Genomic DNA, 16004 nt, shown 5'->3' on the forward strand with positions numbered 1-16004 from the left:
CCTTCATGGCCTAACCTGTTTCACCTACTCTGTGCCATCTCCCAATATGCCCTCAGTAACTCTATAGGTATGCCTTCCTCCAAAACCTAGCATATATAATCTCTGCTACTTCTTTGGTACCGTCACAGGCTGATTACTACCTCGTATTATTGATTATCTTTTTTTTCAGGTCTTGCTCCTCCAAGTAGATTGTAAACTCTATGAGGGCACGAACCATTTCTTATAATGCACAACACCTAGCATAGTGCCTTGTGCCAGCAGGTGGCCAATTCCTATCTGTTCATTCCTTTCCCTCCTTTCAAGGAAAGTTAAGACTGTCCTAGGACCAAGAAGGAAAAATTACTCAAACTGAGAAGGGTAAATGACAGAAAAGTTCCTTTAAAATGGATTGGAATGAAGAAAGGGGGTAAAAGTGGACAGCTGAGTTCAAAAGGAAAAATAGCATCAGCCTAGGAAACGGCTATTCACAAACCTTTACTTCCACACATATACTATATGTATTTATGTCAAATCATTAGAGAGGAAATGGAATAGGTAGACATGTGGTATAATAGACAAAGCACTGGATTAGAAACCAGGTTTAGGTCTAGCTATGCAACTATCTACCTTGGTAACAGTCTGTTACCAAGTCACTTAACCCCAATGACATTAGTTTTACTATCTGCTAAATGAGAGGTAGATATGATGATCAGTCCTAAAATGGTTAGAAACAATGGGAGGTATCCAAGTGGGGAAGTCAGAATTTGTTTGAATTTTATTGTAGAAATATTCCGTTAAAATAATAATAAAAAGAGCTGAAAACATACAGCAAGAAATCCTGCCAGAGCATTGCCAAGCTAATGTCTTGAAATTGTACCACAAATTGTGTATGTGTGTTTAGGGGGAAGGGGATAGAAGAGAAATGGGTAAGGTACCAGAAAGGGTTCCCTGTTCTTAACCATGCCCACAAATCCATATACAATTTAAGATAAGTACAAGGAGGAAACTGTAATGATAAAAATGAGCACAGTTTAATAATACCTATCAGATACTGAATGCTTAATATTTTCACAGGTACTGCACTGTTTACACGCATTATCTTACTTATTATATTAACAGTCTTGTGTAGTTATTATCTGCAATTTACTAATGAAGAACCTGAGCCTGATTCCAAAGCCTCAGTTGTTAAGTGATGGAAAGGAATGACAGAAGATAGAATAGGAAGAGATACAAATTTTTTTGTGATTTGTTTTCAACGTGTTCTCCTGATATTTTAGGGAAATCAAGAGAATGAGTGGAGAGGCTCTAAACTCAAGAAGGGGAGGGAGCAATCTGTTTAGCTCACAGGTGTCTTCTCAGCTCCCAGACAGCGCTTGGAACACAGTGTGGACTAAATAGAAATTCTGGTTGCTGAAGTATTTCAGTAGCTATTTCAGGTAGTGCTCGCAACCCTGGTTTCATCCGTTTTCCTGAACACTTCAGTGCTGTGCACTGTTCTAAGTATGATTGGTATTTAAGATGGCATGCTATATTCGCTGGAGGGATTAATGATATTTTTTGAGCAAGCCAAAACAAAGGAAATGTCACCCAAATTCCTCAGCTGTAATACGGGGTGCTGGGATTCTTAAAGTCACCTCCACATCAGAAAGTTGGATTTCAATCACACAGAAAGCTAGATTCGTTCTCCCTGCTCCTCTGGTTACCGCGCGCGCGCGCGTGTCTGTGTAAACCCGGAGCTTCCTGAAACTGAGTGAGACCCCGGGTATGTGTTAATGTGTGTGTGTGTGTAAACTTGGAGCTTCTTGAAATAGAGTAAGAACACTGCCGTGCACCTTAGGCCGGCAGCAGTTTCCTCTAGCTCTCCTCACCTGCCACCTAAGAGTTGTGCCTTGGCTCCAGCCCCCGCAGGCAGGAGAGAAACGAAGCGATGCGGCGGAGCTGGGCTGCTGGGAAAAGGCTTCACCCAGGATTACCCCAGAAGGTCTTGGGCTGCGGTTAACCGAATCTCTCGCGCCCGGCGCAGCTCCCCTTCTCAGGGAGGCTGAGGTGCGGCCAGACCCAACGAGGCCACGTAATCATTCCGGGCCCACCCACTCAGTGTCTCCAGCCCCGGCCGCGCTCTCTCCTGTGCGCGGTGCGGCGCCTGAGGGTCGGTTACTCACCATGGCGGCAGGCGGCGGCGGCAGCCTAAAGGAACGGGAGAGGCCAGGCGGTGCCCCGCCAAGCCTGGGATCGCCGAGGGTAGTTGGACCACAGAAAATGGGGAAAGAGGGTAGGTTGTTTAGAAGCCTCTGGTTGCTAACGGAAACCGAGGCACGTGGACTGCAATTATGCATTTTCATTGGTCCTCAGGATCACGCGACAGGAAGTATTGCGTAACCGGTTGACTGCCACATGCGCATTGGCTTCCAGGGCCGGAAGTCCCACCTTTTTGTGCCACGTTCACTTTTGGGAGCTGACTGCAGTTGCAGAAGGTAGCGGGAGGGTTGGGCTGCCTGGAGTTGCGTGTGGCCACGAACGCGCTTCGCGCCTCGTGGCGTCCGCTTATGGATTGTTGGGAAGTTCTTGTCCAGAACTTCCTGTGGCATAGGTGACCCCAAGGATGAATGGACATCCCAGACCTTTCAATGGTCTCATAGGGCGCGGCCCAGACATTTTTTTTTTTTTTCAGGAGTTCCTACCTGAGCATCAGGGTGGCTGAGACAGGCCAACAACACCAATGCCAGCAGGTTCTCAAATAGAGCTTCAAACGACCCCTCCCCATGACTCCGCCCATTATTATTACTGTGTTATTATCTTCTCTTATATTTCCAGCTAAAAGTCTCTAGCAACATTTTTCCATTTAAAAAAAAATGCAAAAAGCATGGGTTTTCTCTGAGAGCAGTGAATTTCAAAAGGTTCCATATGCCTGGAACTACTATGGAAGCTTGTTGAACAAATTCCTGGGCCTTATCTCCAGAAATTCTGATTCACAAGTCTAGCTTGGGTCCTTGGGATCTGCACTTTTTAACCGATGTTCCAGGAGTGATCACAGATCAGGACCACTCTTAGAAACACTGGCTTGGAAGGACAAGTGTAGGATGAGATCGATTATTGCAAATACCAGGGACTCAGAGTCCTTCACTCAGATAATACAGAGGTGATGTGCAGGCATTTGCCCACAGAAGGATCTCAAGCCTTGGGTCAAGAACAGTAAACAAGGTTCTCCTGTGTGTCACCTGGAGCACTCCAATGCACGGAATGATGGCCTGAAGGCAGTGGCGTGGGTATGCCCAACTTCAGCTTTGGCTAGGCTCCCTACCCTTGGCACTGCAATGGCATTTGGGCAGGATCCCTGTCTTCTTGAAAGATTCCTAAGGGCAGATTCTCTCAACCCTGCATATTAACCCCTTCCAAGCTCAGTTAAACTTCCCCTTTACCATCCCACCTCCCCATTTCTGTTTAGTGAGTGTTGTTCAATTTGATAACAATGGTTGCCATTATTTAGTGCCTACTATGAGCTATTAATAGACACATTCCATTCCAGTAGTTAATCCTCATAATACTTGGTTCTTTCCTCTGTAGACATTCGTTGTGTTCACATAGTGAGAGGGTCACTTTACAAGGTGTTGTGGGTGCGAGATGAAGTTCATAAAAACTTTTATGACTGATCAGTAAACAAAGTTGTTCATCAGCTCGCACTGCTGAAAAGCTCGTTTATTTTCTCCTAGGCCAAATCTTGTGATTGCGAAGTGTTATCAATTCAAGGGAATGAAAGGAGCGTGTGTATAATGCAAATATTACATTTGTGGCTTGGGGATTTTAAAATTTATTCTGCAAAACTCCATCAGCTAGTTATTGTAATTTAAAATTCTGCTTTAATCTAAAATCTTCCATACCAAGGAGGTTAATCACCATTAGCCAATCTACCCAACAGAGTTGAGTGTTGTTACATAAGCTGTCTAAATAGTGTCAGCAAATCTGAACATGAATTTTAGTCTCAAAGTGATGAATTTGGCGCATGAAAAGGCTGAACTTGTACTTCAGGTTGTTTACTAGTGCGGGTTGGTCACCAAAGCAAACAATTCGAGCCGTGAGGGAGAACAGCTCCATCCTACTTTACTAGTGATCTTCTTAGGCTCTGTTTTTATTTATTTTAATTGCTGTGACAGTTTTTTAAAATGTGTGTATGTGTGAGTGTATGTGTGTGTGTAAATTTGGAGGGAGGCACACAAGTCCATTTTGTACCTTTTAGCAGAGTTCAACATAAATAAAATGAAGATAAATTCTTTTTATATTATTATGAAATGAGACTTATGACTTTATAAGTTCCCAGTCATCATACTAAGACCACCAGTTTCAGGGTGTTTGCAACCTAGACTTGGCAAAAGGAGGAATGGAAAGCTGATCATGGCCTCCTCAGGGATGCCAACAGATTCACTCATTCTGCCACTATTTACAGAACCCCTGTTGTGTGCAAGGTTCTGTGGCCATGGTAGTGAGTCTGAGGAAAAAATCTGAGGGGGAAATCTGAGGGAAGAAGTGGAGGGACTCAGAAAGCCCCAGCTGCCCCTGCACTATAAATTTTGGGGGGATGCAGGGGGACTAAGGTGAGGCTTTACTTAAGTAGAAAGAGGAAATGAAGAAAATGATTAAGTAAAAAAAAATAGGTGATACACAGAAAATGTAAAAATCTGAAAGGTTATATGGGAAAGAGAAAAGTTTGATAAATACTGAACTGGTAGTAGGTGGAAAATAGGGGAAATTATTTTAGGACATTATTCTTAAGAAGACAGGATCTTTGCAGCATGGCTTCTTGCATGAAGTTCTACCATACAAGTTCTCTTCAACTTCCCCATCTTGCCCCACCTTGGCTGCTGAGAAAGTAGCCAAGACCTTATAGAAGAGAAGGGCCCAGATTACAGGGCTCTTTACAGGAGATATGCATTTGAGTAGGCCTGAAGTAGGCAAGAGGCTATTTTCAGTTGCTTTCAAAACACCCTAGTGACCAGCAGAGTATTGGAGAGTGCTGACAAACTAGATTAGTGAAATCACTATCACATGCATTAAAGCAGGTCAAGCAAGGAAGTGGTTCACCATAAAATACAACTCCCTCTAAGAATGTGTGGATGTTGGCAATTACTTAGCCCAAATGATAGATTAGTTTCACTGATAATCTCAATGCATTAACAACACCCCAAAGGGAACAAACACCGAAACCATCAAAATGAGAAGTCTACCTCAAAAAATTTTAAGAATTGGTTGTGGGGAATACCTTCTTGTAGAGTACAAGAAAAATTGATTGTAAAGATGATGATACGCACCAGCTCCTCTTTCCATACTCCCTTATGCATATACATTTCAGTTAAACCCACAATCTCAGTCTGTATATTCAGCAGCTGTTAATGGAAATCTGGATACTCGCAAGACACAATGGGGAAGGGAATAATGAACAAGATGGGATTGGTCTCTTTCAAAAATGGCCTTATAATCAAGTGAAGGGAGAATTCAAGCTTGCAGAATAATTTCAAAGTAGACAGTAAGTAGTAGGGTAGTTCAGAGAGGGTGTGAGATAGTTCACTTCTGTTGAGGCTGGAGAGGAGAGATTCAGAAAAGTCTTCCAGAAGGCAGTGGAATTTGGGCTAGGTTTTAACAGGAGTGTGGAAAAGTTGGGGATGAGTGTGATGATTGTGAAATTGAGAGTTGTCTTGGACAGGGAACCAGAATTTTCATCAGGTGCTGCAGTAGAAGTGTCCAGAGATGTACATTTATTATTATTACAAGTGGCAAACTACAAAAAGAGATATACTGACAGCTTATACAAGGATGGAGCACCTTTAAGAGTGTCTTATTCAGAAATGTGGGTCTTCCTAGATCTGTGGTCTTCACTAAATGTTTCCATGGACTTCTGGCAATGTAAGGGTGTTCACCAATTGCATTTCATCATAGAAAATGTAAACAAAAAATTAAATTTGCTCAGAAAGTTTTGCCTACAAAGCTGGGGCTGTGTAGTCCTATTGGAAGAGCTGAATAGCTGTGTCATGAATAGCTGTGTTCATGACTGGAAGTTTTCTCAATGGGATGGATAAATAATATATGAAAAATAAAGTGAACTCAAATGGAAATGTCATTTTTAGCCAGCTTATATGAGTTTGTCTTCCCAACTACTATGTTGCAAGCTCCTTGAAGGAAGAAATATTTATTATATAATAACATAGTATGGCTGGGCTATAAGAAGCTCTGAGCTATGCTTGCAGAATTAAATTGGAGATAAACAGGAACATCTCAACAAACATTTGTGAGTTCCTACTGGGTTCCAGATACTGTGTTTGTGGGTTGCTTTTGGCCCTGGACATGCCCTCTCTTGGAAAGCATATCATAAGGCAGCAGACATATTCAGCTATCCCTGTTTCCCATGTTAAATGTAACTTTGAGGTGATTTATATAACTTTTAGGAGTTTTTGAGAATGAATTATTTAGTTCTCATGACTTAACCCTTATGTTTTTATATAACTACTGTTTGAGTTCTAGTTTGACTTAATGCTACACTTTGAAGACATTCCATAAAACAATTACTAATTTATATTTTGTGGTTTCTTTTAATATTTTGAGCCCAAGCATTTACAGTTGCTCCTTGAACAACACAAGGGATAATGGTGCTGACCCCATGCACAGTCAAAAATCCACATATAACTTTTGACTCCCCCGAAACTGAACTACTAATAGACTGCTGTTGACTGGAAGCCTTACCAATAACATAAATAGTTCATGAGCATACATTATGCATTATATGTATTATATACTATATTATTTCCATAAAGTAAGCTAGAGAAAAGAAAACACTAGAAAATCATAAGGAAGAGAAAATATATTTACTATTCATTAAGTGGAAGTGGATAATATAAAAGTCTTCATTTTGAATAGGTTGAGGAGGAGGAGGAAGAGGAGAGGTTGGTCTTGCTGTCTCGGGTGGCAGAGGAGAAGGAGTTGGAGGAGGTGGAAGGGGAGTCAGGAGAGAAAGGCACACTCGGTGTAACTTTATGGAAATGCATAATTTCTGTCTGACTTTTTCTTTTTTGTTTATCTAAAAATGTTTCTACGTGGTACCAGTCCTTCTTCCGCCATTTGCGTGTTTCAGTGCCTGCATAATAGAAGGGTCCATGTCATAAAAGAAGTCAAAATCAGTCTTGAATAATTGAAACCATTCTTCCAGATTGTCTAATGTCAATGTGTTTTCTGGCACTACTTCTACATCTTTCTCATTATTTGGCACTGGTTCGGAAGCACTTATCTCCATCAACTTGTGTTCAGCTAATTCCTCTGGTGTGGTGTCTATTAGCTCTTGAATCTTTCTCCAGGATTCACACCTTGAAACCCTTTGCCCCTGTTCTTATTTTGCATATCTACAATCTCTTTCATGGTTTCCTTGTTTGGCTCATGCACAACATCCAGACACAGTTTTCTCCAGCTATTGTTTCAGGGTTGATGGCTTTCATGGCTTTTCCTGTAGCAATGATGACATCTGCAGTGGTGTGTAATCTTTCCAGGCCTCCATGATGTTGTCTCCGCTGGGGTTCTCCTCCACAGCATTGACAATCCTCTCCATAAAGAACCATGTGCAATGAGCCTTAAAGGTCCTTATGACCCCCGATCTAGAGGCTGAATTAGAGACATTGTGTTTGGGGGCAAGTAGACCACTTCAACACCTTTGACATGGAACTCATGGGGTTTTGGGTAGCCAGGGGCATTGTCCAATATAAAAAGAAACTTTAAAAGTCACTGGAAAAGTACCTCCTTACTGGAAAAGTACCTCCTGACTTCATGGACAAAAGCATTGATGGAACTAATCCAGAATAAGGGTGCTTGTTGTCCAGGTCTTCTTGTACAACCAAAAGATTGGCAGCTGGTGTTCAACTTTTTCCTTCAAGGCTCAGAGATTGCAGCTTTATAGACAAGAGCAGACCTGATCATAAACCTCACTGCATTTGCACAAAACATTGGAGTTAGATAATCCTTTCCTATTACATTTTGGTGCTCATTTCTCTTCTTTATGAATAAATGTCCTTTGTGGTATCTTTTTTCCCAGAATGGGGCATTTTCATCTGCATTAAAAACCTGTTTAGGCAGCTATCCTTTCTCTTCAATAATTTTCTTAGTGGTGTCTTGAAACTCACCTACTGCCTCTTAGTTGGCAGAAGCTGCCAACTAAGATATTTTTAAAGCCAAACCTCTTTCTAAAATTATCGACCCATCCTTTGCTGGCACTAAATTCTCTGGCTTTAGATCCTTCATCTTCCTTTTTCTTTAAGTTTTCATATATGACTTCACTTTTTCTCAAACTATATTAGAGATGCCTTTCTTAGAGCAATCCTATACCCACATAAAAGCTGCATTTTTAATACAAGATAAAAAGGTAGTTCACCAAAAGTACAAGGTTTTTGCAGCAGCTTGAGTAGATGCAGTGATGCCTTCATGAATTTCCTTTTCTTCTTTTTTACAATGGTCCTTATGCTGGAGGGCAGCTGCAGCTGCAGACCTAAATCTATGGTACATATCAAGTAATTCAACTTTTTCTTGTAATATCATGACTTTGCTTACTGGGAGTACTTCCAGCATCATTAGTGACACTTTGTATGGATACCATGATGTTATTTAAGGCTTACAGTATTGCACTACACACAAAATATGCAAGAACTGCTGAAAATCACTTTTTTACTATGATACATAATTTACTGGAGAGATGAACTGCTCAGGTGGAGATAATTAGCCTCATAGCTATTTTAAGCTGATACTTGAAACACTTGAGCTCATTGCACTAGCAACAAGAGGTGGCTACAAAATTATTACAGTAGTACAAAGTGTACTACAGTTAATTGTATGCAGTTATGATTTAATACTGCATCTTTATGTTTGTTTACATTTCTCTCTGCTGTGAATGGTGCCATGTGGTCTCTAAGTGTTTCTGTGCATAAGTTTTGATAAATTTTATATTTTTGTAATAGATTTGTGTATATTTTAGGGTAGTGAATTATAAAATAGACCAACCTTTACATATATTTTATGCATTAATTAAAATCCGAATTTTTTGATATTTCCGTGAGTTTTTTCAAATAGTCAAAAATCTCCAAAAATTTTTCCAATATATTAATTGAAAAATATCCATGTATAAGTAGACCTACACAGTTCAAACCAATGTTGTTCAGGTGCAACTGTGTATTTCTGATTTCAAACATTTTTATAGGCCATCGGCCCTGTGTCTAAAGTGTCTATCAGTTGTTGGGAGAACAAAGATGAAGTAAGGTCCCTGCTCTCAAGGATGCTAACCATCCAGCAGGACAGACGGACCCATTAGAGGATCATGTCATGTCAACATAATGTGATCACCTTTTAGGAAACCAGGCAAGGGGCACTTAGCTCAATTTAGGGTTTCAGGGAAAGCTTTGAGGAAAATCCCTGAATTGAACCTTCAGGGATTAGCAAATGTTAGCCTGGGAGAAGCAAGGCAGAAAGGACAGAGGGAACATAGCAAACACGGGCACCAATACCTGAAACAGCCCAGCATGTGGACTCCTTACAAACGCTAAGAGATTAAATGTTAGATGAGCTTCTACTTTTAGAAGTCAATATTGCCAAAATGTCACTGCTTTGCTAAAAATATTAAGCAGGAAACGAATGACCTGGGCAGGGAAAAAAATAACTGAACACACTAAAACCCAGGGTGATATAAAGAAAAGTTACATATCTGGTCTACTGCTACCATTGAAGCTAAGACACCAATCTAAGGGACTAGTGTTAAGCTAACGTGGTAAGAATGTCTTCATTAAATCATCCACAAAAAAGACTGTGGAGAATAACTTTGAACAGCTAACATACACAGAACTGATACTTTTCGTGTATAGAATTGAAGATAAATGGTTCCCAGTTGTTCTTATGTGATATAATTTGGTTTTATTTTAAAATAGTGAGACTGAATATAAACCAGAAGACAACATGAAGTTAAATATCTGCATATATAAGGCAGAAAAAATTTGCATTTTAAGAGATTTAATGTATGAATTTCTATACTTGATTTTGTGTAAGAGAAGCCATGAAAACCATGGAGATAGTTGTTTTTACTAGGATCGCTGTCGTGTCCACATAAGAAGGTTCTATTTGTGTGTTGAGAGATTTTTCCATGTGCCCATTGTATTTGTTACTTAGAATTTACAATATTTTGAAAACTTTCCCCTTCAAAATGGATATATATTTTAAAACCTTCTACAATGTGAGTAATTATAGTTTAATTGATTGCATATTTACTGTGTTCCAGTAATACATGTTTCATGTCTAACATGCTATGTTTAATCCTCAAACAGCCTCATGAGATGCATACTATGATTACTCTTATTTGTGAAGAGAGAATGGAGGCTAAGTGAATGTAGGTAACTTTTACAAGGTCATGTAGTGAGTCGATGGAAGGACATGCATGAGTATGCAGAGGCTACCAGCCAGATACACAGTCTCCCCAGTCCCTGCAGAATGGAGGGACTTGATGGTCTCACTCTCACACCTCCTCCCCGCAGCACCACCATGGAGAGGCACCAGTACACCTTCACTGGGAAGCTCCATGTGGACCATTCCTTCCTTTTATCCATTCTCGGATGCCCTGATTCCTAATTCCCTTGATTCACATTCAATCATTTCAGTGTCCCCAAATTGCCTGATAGAAATCCTAATCAACACTTTTCCTCTCCAGCTTCCAGTGAATGCCTTGTGGGATTCACAATATATTTCTTGATGTCCTGAGATCATCAGCTTTTTCCTCGAACACTCCTTACCAAAGAGGAAGCTTCCTTCTCTCCACCCTCTCCCTCCCAACACCTGTACCTATGGGTGGCTGGTAGTCTGTGCGTCCTTCACAGTCACCTCCTGACCCTTGAGTGAAGCCAGCCTCTCAACCAGCCCTCCCTCAATGAAGCTCTTGTTTCTTGCTCTGCTGCTCCCTCTTCTCCATCAACCCTTCAGCATCCAGAACATTCACTCATTCAAGCATACTCAATCAGGCCTTGGGATTTCTGCAGGTGACCTGCAGAATGGCTCCACCCTATCTTGCCATTCCTGATGCATGACCCACATAGCACCCCTTTGTCGTTCGTGGCTTTACCTGCTGTTCTTCAGAAACCTTCAGCTCCAATTCACTTCAGGACCTGTCTGCTCCCCACACCCCATCATAGCCAGCAGCTGTTCCACGCCTTGTTGAAATTTTGAACTCAGAAATGCTTCTCGCTAATCATCACCAACTCTCTGACCACTGCTCTAACTCTCTCACTCCCCTTAAACCTTGCCTCTAACTTGATTGTGATTTAGCTGTGATTTTTTTTTTTTTTTGAGATGGAGTCTAGTTTTGTCACCCAGGCTGGAGTGCAGTGGCATGATCTCGGCTCACTGCAACCTCCGCCTCCTGGGTTCAAGCGATTCTCCTGCATCAGCCTCCTGAGTAGCTGGGATTACAGGCACCTGCCACCACGCCCAGCTCAGTTTTGTACTTTTAGTAGAGACAGGGTTTCACTGTGTTGGCCAGGCTGGTCTCAAACTCCTGACCTCATGATCCGCCCGCCTCGGCCTCCCAAAGTGCTGGGATTAGAAGAGTGAGCCACCGTGCCTGGCCAGCTGTGATCTTCGAAACTTCTATTTTCTTCTAGCCCATCAGTCCTTCTCTTTGACTCATTTCTCTTTGGTCTCAAGTCAAACCTTTGTGCAATCATTTAACTATGAGAAGTTTCTATTTCTCACCAGACCACTCAATTTTAATATACTGATGGATTCCAACCTTAAATTTTTCCCAGCCAGGTGCGGTGGCTCACACTTGTAATCCCAACACTTTGGGAGGCTGAGGCGGGAGGATGGCTTGAGCCTAGGAAGTGAAGGCTGCAGTGAGCCATGATCACACCACTGCACTCCAGCCTGGGTGACCCTGTCTCTCATTTTTTTTTTTGTTCTTGTTCCCAAACTAGAAAAGTCACATAACTAACTATATTGACTTCATAAAAACTTTTTGACATTTTTTCCCCAATTTTCTCTGGGCTTTTTAGATGCCTGGACATTGTGGGTCAGCTCCTGCTCCACTCTACCCAAGTGGCTGTCTCCCAAAGCATTCCTAGTCCTGACACGTTCATCTCCCTCCCTTCTCTTAAATCTTAACATATGATCCTCCTGCTACTTTTCTAGAAGGGAAGTTCCCTTAATATCCCTAACCTTTTGCTCAAAGAAAGTACCTTTATCTATAAGCAAGAAAATATTTAAAGAGTATTAACACTCAGTAGTGTCTGGGGCATGAGGAAAAAGGCACTCTTAAAAACTGTTGATAGGAGGATAAGCTAGTATGACATTTTTTGGAGGACAGTCTGGAAATTGTCATCAAAACTGAAAAGGTACACACCCTTTAAGCCAGCAATTTGCCTTCACTTCTAAGAATTTATTTAAGAAACAACAAGACCACAAAGATGTATGTACAGAGATGTTTACAGCAGCTTTTTCTGTGGTAAAAAGTCTTGAGATAGTTTAAATGATCCTCTTATGGGGGACTGACTAAATGAATTATGGAGCAATAAAAGAGTAGTTTTCTGTAGCCGTCAAAAGAACAAGGAAGAATCCATGTGCACGGACATGGAAAAATTTCCATAGTATATAGTGAAAAGAAAAAAAGTCAAGTTGGAGAATAGTAAGATCCCATTTTTATAAACACACATACATGCAAATTTGGAAAGGTAAAGCAATAAATTCCTCACATCAAAATGTGGGAAGAGGTGCTAGAGTGGCAGTAGGGATGGGAGGTGGTTGATCCCTACTTTATATATGTCTGTAACTTGAATTTATTTCTTAAGCAGACAGGCATTACTTTTACAGTTTAATAATGAAAAGAGAAAACAAAAGGTAAGACAAAAGCAGCTTTTGTCACTTTTTCCATTGTTTTATGTGCTCACCCCAATCAAGGCACCTTCTTTCTAAGAGCCAGTATTTATTTCTGTTCTCTTTAAATCAGAAGTTAGGCAGACATTTCAGGCCATGAGACCTAGATTGGAAACCACTCAAAGGAACATGCCCTTTCCTCTTCAAACACTGTTACCAACATTTAGATACTTTCATTTTGGTTGCAGCCCACTATTTTTAGCTTTTTCTTCTTTTTTTCTCCAGATGGCTGAAGAGACCCAGGCCTTTCACACTGAAGGTGGGGTAGGTGGAACAGATGGAAGGGCTTTACTTGTGGTCGATTAATTGTTTCATAACCCTTTTCATGAGCTTTCTTTGAGCAGGCATGCTTGGTTTTGGTAAAGTCCTGTCAAAATTTCTTTGATTTGAATTAGATGTACTGGGCAGGTCCCATTCAGATATTTAATAGCAAAATTAAACAGAAAGTCACCATATATTTTTTGAGGGACACAAAGTTATATCATGTAGGAATATTATGAACATTAGGTTCACTTTCTTGCTACACTAGGGGAAACATCTTTTTTTGAGGCAAGGTGCATAGAAATTTTGGTGTGACTTACTTTGAGAGCAATGATCATCATTCGTGGTTTACTATTTACTCTTTTCACAGATATAGAGAGCAAAATTATTAAATGTGTAATAAGTGTCATGGGGCTACAAAAAGATTCTAAGCTCTCATCTTTTCCTCTAGGACACCCATGTATTTTCTTCTCTTCTTGCTCTACTGATTCGCAAGAACTCTTGTCCAGGGTTAACTAGATCCCATTCTCATCTAAGCCCTTCTACCTCTGCTAGGACCAAGCTCCATCAATTATCCCTTAAGATTTTTCTTTTTGGCTCTATATCTTCATTTTCTTCCCTTTTCTTTGATCCTTCCTCAGTTTAAAGTCATTCTCAAGTCTCCTCCACATTAAAAAAGAAAACAATGACAAACCATAAACAATGATAATCCATAAACAATGCTAAGCCAACCCTTTCTTTGTCCACACCTTTTCTGTAGTCAGCTGCCCTAACTTCTTCTCCTCTTTATTGCTAAACTCCTCCAGAGAGTGGCCTCTATTGACTTCTTGCACTTCACCTGTCATTCACTCTGCATTTTGGCTTTCTTCTCCTCCTCCCTACTGAAACAGACTTCTCAAAAGCCATCAAATGAGCTGATGGCTGCCAGATTGAATGCCTTGTCTCAGGTCTGCACCATTTTACACTATGGACACCTCCTCCTTTACAGTTTCCTGGGCTTTTGCTACTCTGCCCTCTCCTTTCTGTGGTTTCTTGCTGTCCATGTTTGGCTCCTCTGCTACACACCCCTGAACATTGGTATCCCTTGAAAATTCTCCTCAGCTGCTTTGTTTTACCATGTATCCCCCTTGGCTGTGTAATTCCATTCATTCCCAGGGTTTCATCTGTTGCATCTGAGGATGACCATCAAATCTGCATCTCCAGCCAGGTGCGGTGGTTCACACCTGTAATCCCAGCACATTGGGAGGCCAAGGCAGGCGGATCACCTGAGGTCAGGAGTTCGAGACCAGCCTGACCAACAAGGAGGAATCCCGTCTCTACTAAAAATACAAAATTAGCCAGGTGTGGTGGCGCATGCCTGTAATCACAGCTATTCAGGAGGCTGAGGCAGGAGAATCGCTTGAACCTGGAAGGCGGAGGTTGCGATGAGCCGAGATGGTGCCATTGCACTCCAGCCTGGGCAACAAGAGCGAAACTCCGTCTCAAAAAAAAAAAAATTGCATCTCCAACCACACTTCCTGTTTGCATTCCCAATTTATATTTGCAGGCGCTTACAGGTATTCTCCAAGTGGGATTCTCAAAAGCTATTTACATTCAACACATCTAAAGAGAACTCATAATCCATCAGTGTGTCTTGGTCTCATTCTACCACCAACCATTTTATCACTATCTGCCAATGAGATGATTCAGAGTTGCTTATGAATTCTCCTCTCTCTCCTGCTGCTTCCAGAACATCCTAGGATTACATCTGAAATAACTCAAAATCATCACCATTCCCTTCTTTATGCTAAGAGCTACTCTCCTTGTCCCATTCATCTAATCTGGAATAATAATAAAAAAACAGGAACAACCACCACCAAAACATAATTATAATATGTCAGATGCGCTTGTCAACTTACAGAGCTTTCTCCTGGAACTTAGCCCAGCTACTTGGAAAAGTCACCAAAGGGTGGGTAGGGTACAACTTGATGGATTTTCTCTGCCTTCCCTAGAAAATAAGAGTTCCAGTTAAAAATTAAGTTGTATCTTAAAAACATCAAAGGGATATGATGAACATCAATGCAAAAATCCTCAATAAAATACTGACAAACCGAATCCAGCAGCACATCAAAAAGCTTATCCACCACAATCAAGTCGGCTTCATCCCCATGATGCAAGGCTGGTTCAACATATGCAAATCAATAAATGTAATCCATCACATAAACAGAACTAAAGACAAAACCCACATGATTATCTCAATAGAGGCAGAAAAGGCCTTCAATAAAATTCAACATCTCTTCATGTTAAAAACTCTCAATAAACTAGGTATTGATGGAACGTACCTCAAAATAATAACAGCCATTTATGGCAAATCCACAGCCAGTATCATACTGAATGGGCAAAAGCTGAAACTGTTCCCCTTGAAAACTGGCACAAAACAAGGATACCCTCTCTCTCACCACCCTTATTCAACATAGTATTGGAAGTCCTGGACAGGACAATCAGGCAAGAGAAGGGTATTCAAATAGGAACAGAGGAAGTCAAACTGTCTCTGTTTGCACATGACATGATCCTATATCTAGAAAACCCCACAGTCTCATCCCAAAGGCTTCTTAAGCTGATAAGCAACTTCAGCAAAGTCTCAGGATACAAAATCAATGTGCAAAAATCACAAACATTCCTATACACCAAAAATAGACAGACAGCCAAATCATGAATGAATTCCCATTCACAATTGCTACAAAGAAAATAAAATACCTAGGAATACAGAAAACAAGGGAAGTGAAGGACCTTTTCAAGGAGAGCTACAAACCACTGCTCAAGGGAATCAGAGAGGACACAAACAAATGAAAAAATAT

At 41.0% G+C, this 16004-nt stretch overlaps 1 protein-coding gene across 4 annotated transcripts in view; it reads right to left on the reverse strand.

Moving 5' to 3' along the window:
• LZTFL1 (leucine zipper transcription factor like 1) overlaps positions 1–15126 on the reverse strand; it is a 30955-nt gene extending 15829 nt beyond the window's left edge. The window contains exon 1 of one of the 4 annotated variants that reach the window (XM_016940895.3): positions 15066–15126. Coding sequence is in view for 2 of the 4 variants with exons in the window: in XM_516411.8 (XP_516411.5) it covers positions 2142–2321 (180 nt within the window). In the remaining 2 variants the exon portion in view is untranslated. Of the gene's footprint in view, positions 1–1847; positions 3451–15065 lie in introns of those variants that run through there. The other 3 variants (XM_516411.8, XM_009445348.4, XM_016940896.4) reach the window with 3 other exon arrangements.
• Between the last annotated feature and the right edge of the window lie 878 nt (positions 15127–16004).

The sequence above is a fragment of the Pan troglodytes genome, chromosome 2 (assembly GCF_028858775.2).
Source record: "Pan troglodytes isolate AG18354 chromosome 2, NHGRI_mPanTro3-v2.0_pri, whole genome shotgun sequence".
Taxonomy (NCBI): domain Eukaryota; kingdom Metazoa; phylum Chordata; class Mammalia; order Primates; family Hominidae; genus Pan; species Pan troglodytes.